The 19,162-nt window shown below is 37.9% G+C and overlaps 1 protein-coding gene across 2 annotated transcripts in view; it reads right to left on the bottom strand.

The window, feature by feature from the left end:
- The window catches only part of LOC112105115 (connector enhancer of kinase suppressor of ras 2), a 358,118-nt gene that overhangs the window by 71,828 nt on the left and 267,128 nt on the right, over positions 1 to 19,162 (bottom strand). For both annotated transcript variants that reach the window (XM_024197779.3, XM_024197780.3), the window contains 3 exons: positions 16,114 to 16,187; positions 13,255 to 13,326; positions 2,730 to 2,797 (listed from right to left, as the gene is read on the bottom strand). In XM_024197779.3, the coding sequence (XP_024053547.2) occupies positions 2,730 to 2,797; positions 13,255 to 13,326; positions 16,114 to 16,187 (214 nt within the window). The remainder of the gene's footprint in view (positions 1 to 2,729; positions 2,798 to 13,254; positions 13,327 to 16,113; positions 16,188 to 19,162) is intronic.

Genomic DNA, 19,162 nt, shown 5'->3' with positions numbered 1-19,162 from the left:
AACAGAAGTATTGGGAGCATAAGCTTTCGTGGGTAAGAACCTCACTTATTCAGATGCAAGAAGTGAGGTTCTTACCCACGAAAGCTTATGCTCCCAATACTTCTGTTAGTCTTAAAGGTGCCACAGGACCCTCTGTTGCTTTTTACAGATTCAGACTAACACGGCTACCCCTCTGATATATCTACACAGAAACCCCCAAGTAATTTCCTTCATGTGATCAGAGGCCTAAGTCCTGAGAAAGAGCAAAAAATACAATAAAATAAAAAGTTACAAGGTCTTTGAGTCTTAGTCTCTCAGAAATTACTAAAAAAAAAATAGTGTCTGCATCCAAGTATGTGCATGTGTATTACAGCAAAGCCTGAGGGAGCTGCTTATGGTGAAATGCCTGTCAGCAATTCCATCGCAACACATGTTTTTTCTGGCTTATAACTCAAATATTTAGGCTTAAACTTAGCAACACAGGAGAACATTTTCATAAAAAAAAAAACCACCTAGTTGCTGTTTGATTTGTATAAAGCAAAAAATATAATTTGACCAATGCTTTTGTGCACTTCACTAGTCAAAATTAAATTTGGCTGACAACCTGCAATTTTGCTGTCTAGAAAGAAATCTGCTGCTGTAAGTGGTGTCTTTTAGATTAAACAAATCAAAATGCCTCATCATTTTTAAAGGTATCATGATTTTTTTAGCAAGAGAACGATTGTTAGTATCAATGTGCTGCCCTAATCCCTAACTGGGATAACTGATTACATTCTGACTACCTAAAATCTGTATGATATTAAACCATTGCCACATTTTACTCCACAGGTGACAGAATTTCAATGTTGGGCATAATCAGTGCATAGAGCATGCTTTGGAAACCTTCTGGATTAATGGTCGTAGGTCGAATCAGGGTGTCAATTCAGAAAGTTCATCTTAAATCGAATGTCGTAAAGTTCATAATCATATGAATCATAGATTATTAGGGTTGGAAGGGACCTCAGGAGATCATCTAGTCCAACCCCCTGCTCAAAGCAGGATCAATCCCCAACTAAATCCCCAAATGGCCCCCTCAAGGATTGAACTCACAACCCTGGGTTTAGCAGGCCAACGTTCAAACCACTGAGCTATCCCTGTTCTCTACTACCTGTTCTCTACTGGTATGAAAAATAAATATTCCTCTCCTCTATTTTATAATATTGGAAAAAAAGTAATCTGTGTCTCCAAAGATGTCCCTTATCGTGTCATTAACATTCACTACATTTAATGTGGAACAATTTTGATATTATTGATATAAAGTATTCTGTGAAGGTTTCACTTGAAGAAAGACACATTTCCACCAGAACTTCACCCACAATTCAGTGATTTGTGCATCTCTGAAAAACGTGAGATATATTTATGCACAGTAGGTTCAGAACCATTCAATGCTTAATTGAAACAGGTTTGACAATTGCTGTTGAATTGTTTCAATGGTATTAAAAGCCCTTGGTGCAGAAGACCAAATAGAATAGAAATAGAAGACTTTTTGAAAAATCAAGCATGTAGCTGAATAATGGCAGAGCCACCGAATCACAGAAATGTCAGCTTTAGAGTTTCATACAGTGCAAAAATTGCTTAACATAAATTGTTTTTATTTTGTTAACCTGATGCCTTTAGTAATTAAGGACGCTATTCAGAAACAAAACAGCCCTTGTGCTATCAGTCAAGGGAGGCTCCACGAAGGCACTCAACTGAACTAAAAACCCTATACTCTGGTGAATGATGGATGTCCGATTGAAGCTCCCTCTAGCTACTTACCTCTTGCCCTGCTTAAACACAAATACACAAACAAATACAGAGGGCACTGTCTACCCCATACGATAAACCAATGTGAGGGAATGATGTTAGAGAGATAATAAGGAACATTCATGAGAATTGCCAGGGATGTCTTTCTTGAATAAGTGGGAGGAGGGAGTCTCACTGCTGACCTTAATTACCTTTGACGCCATTTTAAATTTAAATAGTCTGAGGCCTCCATTTGCTTAAAATGTCTACAACACACTGAGGTCTATGATCCTATGATAAGGAGGCCACTCGTCTTTCCTTTCTCTGGAGACCCTTCCTTTCTCAATCCAACAGAGCTTGATCCCCAACTACTGGAAGTTGTTTGTGCTTCCATCATATATACGCTGACCTAAATACCGTGGTGGTTGCTGTGGGGCTAGGTCTTCAGAAGGATTCTTTTTTCTACATACCTACCACCTCTTGGAGAGGAGATTAATTACATTGGTGGAAAAAGCCCTTCTGTCAAAGTAGGAAGCATCTACACACTATGACTCTACAGTGGCACAGGTGCAATGCCATAACTGTGCCACCATAGTCCCGGTGGTGTAGACATACCCTAAGTCAACAGGCTTCAGAAGAAAGATTCTTCCCTGTGAACTCAAGCTTCAATCTTGTTGAAAAGATTTTGCTTTTGAGTGAAGAAAAACAAACAAATAACTCTGCAACAGCTGTGAAACCCATTTATGAATTTTTCTTAGATGATGGGAATGGGACCTATGACACAGAGAAAAATATAAAGAATAGTTCAGCCGAGAAGGGGAGCTAGGGTTGCCAAATTTGGTTGGACGTATTCCTGGAGGTTTCATCACAAGACATAATCTTTAATTAAAGATTAATCTGTAATTCCTGGAGACTCCAGGACAATCCTGGAGGCCTGGCAACCCTAAGGGAAGCTAAATGAAGTAAGCAAAATAATACCACTGTACCTTGCTCTTGCTTGATCCTCTCTCTTTCTGCACAGCCAGCAGCAAGCATGTTAATTCTGTTTAGCCATCTGAAATAATATTTAAAAAAAAAGCAGTGAGACTAATTTAACATGTTAATTTTTTGGACTTTGCTACTTTTAAAAGGTTATAAACCATCTGAAAGAGATACATGACAATGATATTTTATATATAAGGCAGCGGATTTCTTTGATATTTCTATTCATGGTGTCTTCAAAGAGCTATAATTTTGCTGTTGAACAATTGTTTCCAAACCAAAGTTTCTGTTTCAAAAGGAAAACCTTTACTGAAGATGTCAAACATCTATAAAATAAAGACTTTTGCGATAATCAAAGCCCTATTAAATCTGGTGCTCACAGATATGTCACCCTACCAATACTCCCGCTGTTCTGATTTCTCAAGAACACACACTGTTTTACAGAGATTTAAGCAACACTTTAAGGCCTGATTTGGCATTGTAGCAGGGGAAAAAGATCAAACCCAGTAGTCAAAAGAACAGGTTCACTTCTGAACAGACAAGGGGGTTTAATTATGCCATTATGTGTTGTAAAGCTTACCTACAGTGCATAGTATAAAGAGATGGAAGCACACCAGAACCTGTTTTTTGTGTCTTGGGGAAGCAGAGGAGTGTGAAAGGTAATTGCATCAAAACACAATTCACATTTAAAGTTCTAACTTCTATTTAGACCTGAAAAAACACATCCGTAAACTGCATGAATTAAAAAAAAATGCATCTATATTATTTTCTTCTAGCAATGCTGTCATTGTCAAACATGCATTCAACTGCCTGTAGCAACACACTGCTTCAACCTCCCCTTGTCCCCCCATGGGGCCCTCAGTGTGTTCATTATCCAACTGCTCACACTGCATCAACTCCTCCACCACTGAGGCTTTAAGCCAACATAACAACCTCCCATAGGTAAATCTGGAATTATTTCTCAAAAAAATGCCATTGCCAGGGTTATAGAACCCTTGCTTGCCAAGCTAATGAACATCAATTTTAATGCTTAAATATACAACAAAATGAGAGGGACTACCAGTGTTAACTCTGTTCTTACTTGAAGAACGTATTCTGCTAATATTCTTGTTTCAGAGCCGGCTATGCCTCCTTTGCACACTGTTATAAGGAAATAGAATATTTTCTTGACAAGTGAGGTATAGCATCTTTTGCAATTGTTTCCAAATAACAGTTTCCAAAGCATTTCAGCGGATGTTAACCATACATCAGATCATGATGTGCTGCAGCTCTCCTTCAAAAGGACCACAGCATTGTCCTTTGACAGTTGAAATCATGTACAAGAAACATAAATCACTTTACATTAGGAATAACAGTAGCTAGCTGCGAAGTTACTGTTGCTGTGACTACAGAACATCTCACACGAACATCGAATTAATGTTACCACGGGGAGGAGAGAAGACAAGCGAATCAGAATAAAAGATTACAAAATTTCAGTTATAATAGTTAATAGCTGCCATACATTTATAAAAATAACTGGAGTCTTAAAGCAAAAGCAAGCAAACAAAAACAAACCAACTAACCCTGCCCCACAGAACTGTTCATGTCTTAAATCAGAAGAGAGAAGGACCCTTTGCAAAAAACTATCAAAGCTTTACATTAAGTTCTTCACAAAGATCAACCTAAAATATGTTAAAAGCACGGCAGTGAGGCATGATCAATGGTTTTTACTTCAGTTCACAGTTTACTACTACTAAATGCAGCCAATGTGCACTAAGAAGAAGAAGAAAAAAAAAACAAAACCCCAAACAAACTCAACCCACCAAACAAACAAAAAAAAAACAAACCAGTGAAATATTTCTGGAAAGGCCTTATGATCTCAGAATACTAGATACTAAAGATAATAAGGTTTTTCTTTTAGCAAGATCTCATTTCATCCTAAATCCAAGAGACAATAAAATCCTTGTGGCACTCAATTAAGTTAATGTTTAGATATGTTAATTTGCACTAATGACTTGGTTACCTTTTGCAAATTACTGTTTTTTGTAATCAAATGGCATAAACTTCATTTTAATAGGTAATTTTGTTGTCAGAAAATGCTATTTCCTGAAAAGTGCAATCTGACAATAATCTCATGAAATGTGCATTAACTAACAGTTATAGAATAATTTATAGAATAGTTATAGAAGAACTAACAGTTAATAATTTACAGTAGCTGACGATCTGTCCCATAATCTGGAATACTATCTAAACCAGACATGCATACAATATGGAATAAATGACTAATCTTTGCAGTATGCCCCAGTATGGCAGAATGTTCAAACACCATTTTCTCGTGAGTGGCTTGTAAATTCCGATGCTAAAAGAAGGACTGCATTAGATTCTGAAGCATTTTTAACAATGTAATAAATGACATTGCATGTAACATGGAATCCCCCAGCATAGCTCCTTTAGATATGGTGGGTTTCATAATGAAGATCAGAACATTTTTTAATGTGTGCATAAGCAATGGATAGAGTGACTAAAGTTGGAAACATATTAGGATGATATGGAATGTCAGGAAAGTTATAAAAACCTTCTGAAGAACAGAAGAGCGATAAAATATTACAGCATAAAGATGAAATTCTTAGGGTTGTTAAAGCAATAAGAAGATTAGCATTCACTGGTATAGGAGACCTCACATATGTATGTTGTTACGGTGCAAGAGTTTCCTGTTACTAGTATGAAAACATATAGCGCAAATATGCTTGAAAAGAATCTGAAAAATTGGTGAGTGCATTGAAAGACTCAAACCTGGGTTGGTTGGTATACTGTGTCTTGGTAACCTGTGTTTCTTCTGACGTGCAGGAGGCCAAGATGATACTCAGCACTCACAAAGCGTTTAGGGTGTGCAGCTTTGTTTTGTGAGAATTACAAAAAGTATGGTTTGCTATAAAGAATAAATACAGTATCATTGATATTTGCAACCATCTTGCTCCTCAAGGCCAAGTGAAGATAAACAACATATACATCCCTTGTCAACATCTGAAGAAGGGAACTTTGCGACTCACCTCAAAACCTCAGAGTATGCTCTCATTTATCTGAAATCCTATTGCCTAAACCTCCGCATTAGCTGAATCCCTTCCTTGTCCCCCAGCATGTGTCTCATGCTGGGGGACAAGGAAGGGATTTGAATAATGCAGAGGTTAGGGTCAGGGAAGTTATAAAAACCTTCTGAAGAACAGAAGAGCGATAAAATATTACAGCATAAAGACGGAATTCTTAGGATTGTTAAAGCAAAAAGAAGATTAGCATTCACTGGTATAGGAGACCTCACATATGTATGTTGTTACCGTGCAAGAGGGTGCTGCTGCAGGGCCAGCGATATCCAATTCCTGCAGGCACAAGGTGCAGAGATTGGATGGGGAGACTGTAGTCTAGGTGGGGCAGAGTAGAGATCCCCCTGGCCAGAACTGTGAGAAGGAGGACTAAAAGGCCGAATGGCTCCTATTCACTCTATTATCTGAACTCCCGATTATCCGAATAAAATCCATGTCCCCCTTGATATTCGGATAATCAGGAGTATACTGTATATAACTTGTGACAGACATCAAAATAATTTTCCGTCTTGCCATATACAAGAGGCAATATAATATTTCTGGTAAAAGGAAGGTGTCAAGTTTTCCCCATCACATGGCTCATAGCTGCAAGACAGGCTTGCTGTATTGCAACTCAGATAGCCCCAAGGATCTAAGTGACACTGGTAACCAGTTGCACGCTAACCAGAATCTAAAGATACTATAGATATTACTGGAAATTTATTGGAGGCTTAAAGAATGGAACCTTAAAATGACTGCGTCTTGGAGCAGCTAGTCCTGGAACCCACAAGAGGAGAGGCAATTCTTGATTTAGTCCGAAGTGGAGAACAGGATCTGGTCCAAGAGGTGAATATAGACCGACCCCTTGGTAACAGTGACCATAATATAATTTAATGTAACATCTCTGTGGTGGGGGAAAACATCACAGCAGCCCAACATTGTAGCATTTAATTTTGGAAAGGGGAACTACATAAAAATGAGGAGGTTAGTGAAACAGAAATTAAAAGGTACAGCACCAAAAGTGAAATCCCTGCAAGCTGCATGGAAACTTTTTAAAGATACCATAATAGAGGCTCAACTTAAATGTGTACCCCCAATTAAAAAACATAGTAAGAGAATCAAAAAAGTGATACCGTGGCTAAACAACAATGTAAAAGAAGCAGTGAGAGGCAAAAAGACATCCTTTAAAAAGTGGGGAAAAGACGCATAAACTCTGGCAAATGAAGTGTAAAAATATAATTAGGAGGGCCAAAAAAGAATTTGAAGAACAGCTAGCCAAAGACTCAAAAAGTAACAGCAAATTGTTTTTTAAGAACATCAGAAGCAGGAAGCCTGCTAAACAACCAGTGGGGCCACTGGACGATTGAGATGCTAAATGAGCACTCAAGGACGATAAGGCCATTGAGGAGAAACTAAATGAATTCTTTGCATTGGTCTTCACAGCTGAGGATGTGAAGGAGATTCCCAAATCTGAGCCATTCTTTTTAGGTGACAATGCTGAGGAACTGTCCCAGATTGAGGTGTCATTAGAGGAAGTTTTGGAACAAACTGATAAACTAAACAATAATAAGTCACCAGAACCAGATGGTATTCACCCAAAAGTATGAAGGAACTCAAATGTGAAATTGCAGAACTACTAACTAAATCAGCTACTAAATCAGCTTCTGTACCAAATGACTGGAGGATAGCTAATTTGATGCCTATTTTTAAAAAGTGTTCCAGAGGTGATCCTGGCAATTACAGGCCGGTAAGCATGACTTCAGTACCGGGCAAACTGGTTGAAACTATAGTCAAGAACAAAACTGTCAGACACATAGATTAACATAATTTGTTGTGGAAGAGTCAACATGGTTTTAGTAAAGGGAAATCATGCCTCATCAGTCTGCTAGAATTCTTTGAGGGGGTCAACAAGCATGAGGACAAGAGCGAATATAGTGTACTTAGATTTTCAGAAAGCCTTTGACAAGGTCCCTCATCAAAGGCTCTTAAGCAAAGTAAGCTGCTATGGGATAAGAGGGAAGGGTCCTCTCATGGATTGGTAACTGGTTAAAAGATAGGAAACAAAGGGTAGGAATAAATGGTCAGTTTTCAGAATGGAAAGAAGTAAATAGTGGGGTCTCCCAGGGGTCTGTACTAGGACCAGTCTTAGTCAACATATTCATAAAATGATCTGGAAAAAGGGGGTAAATAGTGCGGTGGCAAAATTTGCAGATGATACAAAACTACTCAAGATAGTTAAGTCCCAGGCAGACTGTAAAGAGCTACAAAAGGATCTCTCAAAACTTGGTGACTGGGCAACAAAATGGCAGATGAAATTCAATGTTGATAAATGCAAAGTAATGCACATTGGAAAACATAATCCCAACTATACATATAAAATGATGGGGTCTAAATTAGCTGTTACCACTCAAGAAAGAGATCTTGGAGTCATTGTGGATAGTTCTCTGAAAACATTCACTCAGTGTGCAGCAGCAGTCAAAAAGGTGAACAGAATGTTGGGAATCATTAAGAAAGGGATAGATAATAAGGCAGAAAATATCATACTGCCTCTCTATAAATCCAGGGTATGCTCACATCTTGAATACTGCATGCAGATGTGGTTGCCCCATCTCAAAAAAGATACATTGTAATTGGAAAAGGTTCAGAAAAGGGCAACAAAAATTATTAGGGACATGGAATGGTTTCCGTATGAGGAGAGATTAATAAGACTGGGACTTTTCAGCTTGGAAAAGAAACGACAAAGGGGGGATATGACCGAGGGCTATAAAATTATGACTGGTGTGGAGAAAGTAAATAAGGAAGTGTTATTTACTCCTTCTTGTAAAACAAGAACTAGGGGGTCACCAAATTAAATTAATAGGCAGCAGGTTTAAAACAAATAAAAGGAAGTATTTTTTCACACTACACACAGTCAACCTGTGGAACTCTTTGCCAGAGGATATTGTGGAGGTCAAGACTATAACAAAGTTCAAAAAAGAACTAGATAAATTCATGGAGGATAAGTCCATCAATGGCTATTAGCCAGGATGGGCAGGGATGGTGTCCCTAGCCTCTGTTTGCCAGAAGCTGGGAATGGGCGACAAGGGATGGATCACTTGATGATTATCTGTTCTGTTCATCCCCTCTGGGTCACCTAGCACTGGCCACTGTCAGAAGACAGGATGCTGGGCTAGATGGACCTTTGGTCTGACCCAGTATGGCTGTTCTTACATTCTAAGTCTTTGTTCTCATAGTATCAGACTGAAATTAGACTTCTCACCTTTGTTTTGGTTCACAGAAGGGTGCCTTTAGAAAGGAGATGCTTATAAATGTCAATACTCTGCCTGTTCACAAAAACTGAAATGATTGAATGGAGACACAGTGGGATGAGCAAATAGGTTCTCTGAACACTCTCACACTGCAGGTTTATTGTCTCTATGTCTCCCAGCCCAGAACATGGGATTTTAATGTTGATGGGACTGATCATTTTCAAAAGCAGATGTGTTTTAGAAAGGGAAGGGTAAATTCCGAGCTTGCCAACCTTGGAAAGACAGTGTCCCTTTAAGTAAGGGATCAGGTTAGGAAATACATATTCACTACACCAAATAGCAGAACAATGATCACAAAACACAGAAGTTGCCAGCATTACATGGAAATTTAGGCCTCATAAAATCAACATGATCATCTGAGCAGTAACAAGACTATATAGTCTAAAATCCACACGTCATATATATGTGTGCATGCACATACATATAATTCCTATATCCTGTATACATAAGTACAATTAAATAGCAAATAATTCTTTTTTATAAATAATTATTGAAGGAATTTAACTACCGGAAAACACATTTTCCTTTCAATAAGGCTATGCTTTCAGTAGATTCCTGCCCTTCTCTTCTACCTCCAGTAACACGGTACAAACAGTGCTGAAAGGACTGCACAATGAAAGTGGTTGTCAGAAAACTGACGATAAAAACTAACAGAAAATGACGGAACCATTTTGTGTAATCAAAATGGTTCAGAATATTTTAATACTGTTGTGACGCATGGCTGGAAAGGGTTAAACATCCTGCAGACTAAATAACCCTCAAAAGGCATGTGGGGAGATAATGTTTATGTTTTTGTGTATTTACATATGTATGAGTAGGGTCAACGATGTAATCAACAGTCCCTGTCTATGCTGCATTCTGATCATTCAGAGATTAAAAGAACATTCTAGCATTTAAATGAATTGTAAACCCGGGATATCTCGGTATTCATCTCTCTTTGAAATGTATGGTGAACGATGGAGGAAGAAGCAAATGGCCTTATGTTAATTCGTATAGCTAAGTACCGGTGATGGACCTCCTTCAAAGTCATCCTAATTACCTTTTGTTCCCTGAGGAACAACAACTTGTCAAAAGACATGAAATTGTATAAAAGATCCTTGGGTCCTAATTGTGTCATCTCAGATCTGCTTAGGCTTCATCAGGGGAAGTTTGGGTCACAAGACTGAGGTCCCAGTTATGCTGGAACGCCCTGAATAGGATATTTGGACATTAAACTATAACCTATGAACTATTTGTGAAAGAACTGTTTGCAACTGCAAAGCTCACCATCTATGCTATGAATCTGAACCTCAATGAATTGAACTCATATCTGTATGTATATTGATCTTTTAACCATACTCTCTCTCTTTTGTTTTTTAATAAATGTTAGTTTAGTTAATAAGAATTGGCTGTGCCGTGTATTTGGGTAAGATCTGAAACATTGATTAACCTGGGAGGTAATATGTCTGATCCTTTGGGATTGGTAGAACCTTTTCTTTTATATGATGAAATAAGATTTACAGAAATTTTCATCATATTTGACGTGGGTACCTGGATGGAGGCCTGAGGCTGGATAACTTTAAGGGAACTGTGTTATTTGGACTTCTGAGTAAACTAGTAAGGTAATAAAGAAGCTGTCTTATGCTGGCTTGATGAACCTAAGTATTGGAATATCCACCAGCTTTATGAGGTTGTCTGCCCCATTCTTTGCAGTTCACTCTAATTGAGTGACCATAGGTGGTTCGCACTGGGACCCTGCTCACAACTGTCTATTTCTTAAAGTTTGAGTGAATATTTGTAAGGCTAGAGAAGGATGTAACAAATACTTTCTTATGCTATCTCTGAACTTAAAAGATTTATTCTTTAATAATCACCTTTTTAAAAAAATGTTAATTGTGTGAAGTCAGTGTTTTTGGAAATGAACCAGAGCTTGGGACTAGGGGTAATTATTTTTTGATACTTTAAACGAAGAGAAATTTTAACATCACAGGGCCAGATTCTGATCTTGGTTATATTTGGTGGAGTAGGGCCACTACTTCAGATTTACATTTGTGTAACTGAGATCAGATTTTGGTCCAGTGTGTGTATTTGTTTGTTGGTTTATTTAATTTGTGACCTGCTAAGAACTCATTCCAAAATGGCAAAATGTAAGTCATGATGTAGAGTTAAAAAAATTAAATTAACTGTGATTAGTCACAGACCCATTTAACCATTTTTCAAAGGTCACACTGGTGTGTACTTTCTGTTTATTGCATAGTTATGTATTTTTACCACCCAAAACCTAGAATATCTTCATACCAAGTGTTGATCTACTGACACAGATTTTACTTATGTTTAATACTCATGGTATTTTCAGTGTGGTCTGGATTTTATTAGTCTTGAGGGTATTTTGTTCAGTGCATAGTAAAGTACATTATTAGTGGCTAGCCTGATGGAATTATGTAACACAATGAAGAGCAAAAGCAAAGTCTTACAAACAAATTTTGAAAATGAGACTTAGGTGCTTTTGAAAATTTTATCCTATATCCATTTTAAAGTAAAAGTAAACATTAATGTAAAACTTTAATCTATTTTCTGGTCAACTGATCTCAGTACGAAATGAAAGTTTCCAGAAACCGACTGTTACCTAAAAGCAGTTAAAGATGGTAAATATATTATAGGTATCATCATTCTTATCACTGCTAAGGTATTTTATTAATAAGTTATATGGACTGTGTAAGGTTGTCTTTTTTCTTTGTTTTAAAAGCATATTCACAATCTCACTTATCAATGGAGCCTGCAAGCATGAGCCCATGGAAACAGGACAATCAGTTTAAGATGGGAAACTTTAATTAGGTTCTTTTACCATATAACAAAAACGACAAGTATACATTTTTTCAGAATAAATGTACTCCATTTTATGCAGGGAAAAATAAAAAATGCCATAGCAAACACCTGAACAGACAGGGGTCACCAGAGTTTGTATAAAATTTGCCTAGATGAGTTAAAAGTGATCTTGCTAAAGTTTTGTTGAAAATTAAAACATTTTTAGTAAGATCTCAAAAGTGGACTAAGGAGCAGACAGTTAGGTCTACTCTACAAGGTGCTAAGGGTGAAATCCTGGGCTTACTGAAGTCAATGGGAGTTTCGCCACTGATTTCAACAGAGCCAGAATTTCACCCTAAGTGCCTTCTACGTGAAATTCACACCATGTAGAGGTGTGCACACAAGACCTCAAAACTGGGTTTAAGTTGAATAAGCCTTGTATTGGCCCTCTGCACAGGGATGAATTTTGCCAGTTACACTCCCACTTGAGGACACTTTAGCATCCTTGATGGATTGGGCCCAAAAGCAACACTCTCAGGAACATCATTACCTGCTTTATTTCCTGAAGAATCCACCCTGCAGAGTTCATGTTTCTTCAGCCACACTGATGAGAGCACAACCACTATCCTCATAGCTTAAAGAAACATTGACCTCTAACACCTGGTTTTACTTCCTTGCTACCTCCACAAGGGTGAGAATAGATGTGTGTGTGTGTGTGTGTGTGTGTGTGTGTGAGACGTGTTTCAACAAAATCTGAGGTCATTTTTGCATAAAATGAATATTAAAAATATCTTCTTCTTTTTCCTTAATGCCACTTTTCCTGGTCGCAGCAGCAGCGTGGAGAGTAGGGAGGACCAGACCCCCTTTTCCTCTGCAACAGATTCCAGCTTCTCCTGGGGGATTCCCCAGCGTGTCCTGGGTAGGCCTGGGGGCCTCTGCCCTATCAGACATGCCCGATATAGTTCCAATGGAAGCCTCCCAGGGATCATCCTTATCAGGTGCCTGAGCCACCTCAACTGGCTCCTCTTGATCCGGAGGAGTAGCTGCTCTATTCCGAGGCTCTCCCGAATAGCTGAGCTCCTCACACTTCCTCGGAGACTAAGCCCAGCCACCCTGCAGAGAAACCTCATTTCCACCGCTTGTACCCATGATCTTGTCCTTTCGGTCATTACCCAAAGTTCATGACCATAGGTGAGGATGGGGATTAAAAACATGTTTTTCTCAAAAAATTAAGATCCTATTTTGCAGTCATTCTTCTAAAACTCTAAAACTTAACCTTTAATGAAGACAAATATATGACGTGTTATCATTGGCTTCAGAGGAAAGCATTGTATTCAGAGATGGTTCTCTATACGGTTTTATACTTTATTAGGTTTGATTACCTGTTCATGTCATCTAGATGTTCAGCAGCAAAGTAAAAGCTTTTGATCTTAGGATGGCAGGCTTTGAATGCACTGTTGGGAAGAAAAAAGTCAAAACATAATGGGCAAAAATAATAATTACACAAAACATCTTTTTAAAAATTAAAGGTAATTAGAAATCCAAATAACTTAATGAAATGACACAGTCTGTGTTTAATTTTCTTGCAAGTTGGTTAAGCATGTGTGTGTTTTTTTAATTCAGCCTTATAACTTTTGGGATTGATCCAGCTGTCACTGATTAAAAGGCTTTATTGACCATCTATCTTTAAATAACATCTGCATTCAAACATGCACAAAGACAGTTCAACAGCTATTAACATGATAGATGTTACATTTGGATAAGCTGAAGCAGTTAAAATAGTTTATACAACAGGCAATTGTTTTTATGGTGGGTGGAGGTGTCAAAAGAGTTTCTGAACAGAAAAATGACTGAACAGTTTATTTGATGTAACAGAAAAGCTCTCGTTCCTCTGACTTTTCACATCACAGTGCCCTTGGCATTACCTTCAGCACTAACGACTGGAATTCAAACAGAAAAATGTGATGTGCTGATTGATTTTTGACAAGCTGTTGTAATCCAACGGGGTGTTTATGAGGTCATCTAGCATGATGGGTAATGGCATGTCATCTTTCCCAGCCACCAAAGTAATCAACATGAGTTGTCACTGAGAGCTCAATAGTATTTCATCTATTTACTGCAAACAATTTGTTAAAACAAAAAGTGTGCAGAGAGTTTTCTACAAATACAGAAAGCTATAGTGAAGCACTTGGAGATCTAGATATGAAAACTATTCTATGAAAGTTAATTATTAATAATGTACAATATAGAAATAGTTTTTAAAAACTAATGGCCTCCCAAAGATCGCTTTAAAATAGCATCAAAACACAGAGCAAAGTCAAAGAAAACAAGACAAACAGTATGATATATTTAAGTGCATTGTCCTTGTTTTCAAGGGAGATCAATTAGACAGACAACTGGTCTTTTCTCTGACTATGTGCCGGAGTATTAGAAGAAAGAAAGGCATTGTCAGGGAAGGAAATCTGTAAATGTTAGACAAAAAGGATTCCTCTACACATCAGTGCACAGAATAACGTTACACAAGTGAGAACAGATGTTGAGCAGCATCTGCTCTGTTTAAAAAGATATAATCAAGTTGTTGAGACTCACGTCTTGACTTATCTTAAAATTATTACAACATCTGTCATCTGGATACTAAATATCTTTTTTCTTTATCTACCACTCAAGTGGATGTTTTTATTAATCATATTTGTGTGTTCTGCTACCCAGTCGACAGGACTCAGAGTGAGACAATAATTTAAATGAAGTGCAGTTTTCAGAGATGAACTGACATCATCAATGACGCTGCTTCACTAACAAGAAAATAAATGAAGCAGAGCCACATTGCATTTAATCCGTGAAAAACACAGAGCAATGACTGAAAACTGAAACCCCCAAAACCACAGATGAAAGTTTTAAAAATGTTTTACCCTTTTTAAAGACTATTACACAGAACAGTTTACTTTAAAGAGCAATGTAAACTAATATTAGTATCCTTTTTAAAAGGCCATGTAAGTCATCAAGACAAGCTTTAATCTCTAAACAGCTTATCTGGTATAGTTTTCATTGTTTCACTGAAAGTGAAACGAATGCTAAAATACAGAGGTCTGCTGAAAGAATTACACTGGTGCCAGGTGAGCTTTATACAAAAGAACCAAACCACGCACTTGCCTGTGACGGGACAATGCACAGAGATTTCAGTGGTAAGAATGAAAATATGTGAACGCAGGCACGCGCACAGCAAGATAGATACTTATGTATGCCAAAGATATACAAACAACTCAGGACAAAAGTAATTTTAGAGTTATGTGCCACATCCCAAGCTATGGTAAATCAGTGTAGCTCCATTAACTTCAGTGGAGCTATATTGTTTTATCCCTGCTCAAGAGGAAGCCCACAATGTCAGCAGATGGTTGAAATATGAACTTAGAAAACTCTTCTGGTTAGTTTTGAATAAAATAGGGTTTGTGTCTAGATTTGGCAACGTGTCTCCTAAAGGCCTTTTCACTTACTTTGTATTCAAAACACTTAGTTGAGAGCCTTAATAAATCCTGAGTTAGCTTTTTTCAAACTCATTGCTATTTATTTTAAAACAATGATACAAGATGACAGATAAAAATTAACTATGGAAAAGCAAAAAACTCTTAAAATAAAGCCATGTACAGCTACTGTACAGCTAAACATTTTTTTTTTTAGCAAAACTTTTTATTTCAAACATAGAATCTCACAGCGGCAAACGGATTTAGTAAAAAACTGATTTAGAAAAAGAACAGGCCTCCTTTTACCCATCTCTTCTTCTTTTTCTTGTGTTGTCTTTGTAATATTTCACCTCCTCCATCTCTCAGCGCTTGCTTTTAAAAAAAGGTTTATTTGTGCTTGTTAACCCATTAAGTCTGTTCCTCCACAAAACAAAAAGGAGGGACAATGAAGGTGCAGCTGGGGAACAGGGTGGGAAGGAGCTAAGCATTCCTATTAGTTTCAATTAATTTTGCTGATGGTTGAGAATTGTGTGGCTTTTGCAACAGACTCATTGTGTCCTTGGGTGGGACCCTGAAAGCACATGCACATCCCCTCGCCTCCCCACTCCGCACAGGAATATTGACTGTTTACTATGATTTGTGTTATGCAATCAAATCATGTTACAATGATTTCCATTCTAATTTGACTATCATGAACAAGGAAACTTTCACTCCTTGAAAGCAAGAGATTGCTTGTTCCTCTTTTCTTTTGTTATTGCACTGTACGATTTTAAACACACTTACTATTTCTTGCGGCATTCGCTGGCTCTATCAATTTTAAATTCAGGTAGACTGATGAATCCCTCTGCTTTTTCATCCTATGGAGACAGTTCTATATGTTACTCAAGTTAGTGAGGCTTAAGATGAAAGTCCATTAAAACTTAAACGTAAACAAAGAGAGAGTTTTACTTACCAGCTCCCTATGTAGGGCATATTACTGTACTTCTGGCAAATGAATGGGAGTATTGCCAGAGTGGGAGGTCATGGACCTCAGTCTAGAATGTGGTTTTGTAAATATGATTTTAGTAGTTTGGCTGGCAAGATGGACAAGGCCCAACTGCCTTAGAAACCATTTCACAGCTGAAGCAGCATTTAATCATGGTGTCTAAACATGATCAGCGAAAAATGTAATTTAATTGTTTGTTGAGGATACAGTAATTCAAAGGATGAAATGCAAACTACAGGTTGACCCTCTGTAATCTGGCACTCCCTAGTCTGGCAACATCCGTGGTCTGGCATAGGCGCCGACTCCATGGGTGCTCTGGGGCTGGAGCACTTACGGGGAAAAAACAGTGGGTACGGAGCATTCAGAGGTGCAAAGCTCCCCCCTCTGATCCCTCCCCCCACAACTCTCGTGCACCAGCTGCCCCGTGCTTACCAACTCCTCCTCCTCCCTCCCAGCGCTTCTGGAGCTCCGCAAACAGCTGATTCACGGCATTCAAGCTCCAGGAGGGAGGGGGAGGACCTGGGGCCGGCGACCGGGACTCCGGGTGGCAGCGGGGCCCCGGGTGGGAGGCCACGCTGGGCGCAAAGCCAGGGGGTGCTGCAGCACCCCCTGCACCCCTACTTCCCATGTGTATGGAGACCCACTGACACTCTGCATTGACCTCCCGTGGTTCGGCAAATTTACTGGTTCGGCACCGGTCAGGTCCCAAGGGTGCCGGTCTAGAGAGGTTCAACCTGTATTTTATTATGAGAACAGAACAACCCCACAGTACTGTAAATCAACCCAATTTTAAAATATAAATGTGTACTGTTTGCCATCTTTACATGATGTTGCAGCTAAGATGAATGATCTCTCTCCAGTTATTATTATATCTTATCAGTTACACTTACAGAGGGAGAATCTTGGACTCTTGCCCTCCTCCTCTAAAGGCTTGGTAATTGTGAATAGCTTTACTGGACTTTAACCTGTCCTCAACTTTTCACAGTTTAAAAGCACAGCATTTGTTTTAGGACACCAATACATCAGCCCCACAGACTGTGTAATACTGCTGTTTATAACTGTGAATTATTAACATCACTAATATAGAATCATGAAATTGAGACTAGAGAAAACAGATATATGTCAAAGGAATGAATCCACATAATTTCATGCTCTTCCCTCTCTATTTTTTTTTAAATGTATCTATTAATCACTATGGTTCTTTGTCACATATTTAGTCCTTGGAAGGCCGAGAGATATACCTTTATTTGAATCCATGCACCAGGCAATTAACATTCCACTACTGTTTTTGGTAACCTGTGCTCTTATTGTTCATGCAAAGAACTCTTACATTCTCCGACACCCATGAGAACTATCTTTGTCTTTGACAATTTTAGTCTCCATTCCATCTCTACTCTTGATTTTCATCACCTAACTCAAATGTGTGTTCTTCTAGCCTACCTAAAGGACTTTCCATTTGTTTGTGTGCATGCTTAGGTTTCCCATTTATAGTCACATTGTCATAGCAACTTGTTTTTCATTTTTAATGCTTGGAATGCTTGTCAATTTATTTTCTAGATTTTCGTACTGCTCTACTTCGCAGAGAACACTATCTACCTCTTTTAAACATCTTTCACTGTATTGCTCCAGCTTCGTAGCTTTTCTCTGTCATTGCTCCCATTAAATTATATTAGATATTCACAACCGCTCCCAAAGGGGAAAAAATACATCAGGATTTCTGGCATCATGGAACACAATCTTTATGTAAAATGCTTTTGTAGCAATGTCTTCAGAAGCACATACATCGCACATTTTTCTCCTTTTTCTAAAAGTGCATTATTCACCAGTGCATAAGCATGCATCAAGCCTTTGTTTAATCATTTGACACTGTCATTTCTCTCTCTCAAGACAACAGGAACAGGTATTCCCAGGAATACAGGATGTATTCATTTAAATCCAGTAAACTGCCTCCTTTCCATCCTGGTGCAAGAAAACCAACTAGAAAGGGACTCAAAGGGACTTCACATAGGTTCATAGAGTCTGTATTACTTTGAGGTGCCTTTATTTCTCCATTGCACGAAGACAGTAGAATAATAAACTTGCTTGGTATTATTATTATTAACATTTATAACTTTATAACATAGCATTATGACTAAACATAAAATCTTACAGACAAATAGAAGTTATCAGGTCACCATTATAAGGAGCATACAATCTAGTACACTCTCTGATGATGATCCCTTAAAATAATTAATTTTCAATGTAAGATTTAAAGATACTCCAGGAAAATTATTTTTAATATTCTAAATGTCCTGTATAGATTTTTATTTATTTTTATTTTATTTTTTAAAGGCATAGATGTACAGAGAAAAATAGAACTGAAGTAATTTGGAAGGAAAGTATGGAAAGGACAGATCCTGCAATGCTGGATATCTTTAAGCACATTCTTTTCTTAGAGGAAAAAGTAAAGTTATCTTAGCCACCGGAGCATATTTACACATCAAAAGAAAGAACATGTTGCTTATTCTTGTTCTTTATTTTTTATAGTAAGATACCACACCTTGGAACCACAATGGTCTTAAATAACAAGAATAATCTAGCTGTCCAAAATGCCTCCCAGGGCTAAGCATCATACAGACAAGTAATAAACAAGAAAGTCTGCCCCCAAGTGTTCAGAATTCACATGTTGATGAGGAATTGGAACCATTTAGACTAGGGCTGTTGATTAATTGCAGTTAACTCACGCGGTTAACTCAAAAAAATGAATCGCGATTTAAAATATGAATCACGATTAACCGCAGTTTTAATCTATTAAACAATAGAATGCCAATTTAAATGTATTAAATATTTTGGATGTTTTTCCTACAT

Source organism: Terrapene carolina, unplaced genomic scaffold (assembly GCF_002925995.2).
Source record: "Terrapene carolina triunguis isolate 2854851 unplaced genomic scaffold, T_m_triunguis-2.0 Scaffold22, whole genome shotgun sequence".
Classification (NCBI taxonomy): domain Eukaryota; kingdom Metazoa; phylum Chordata; order Testudines; family Emydidae; genus Terrapene; species Terrapene triunguis.
Note: the sequence above shows the minus strand (reverse complement) of the source record. Positions and strands in the feature narration are given on the sequence as shown.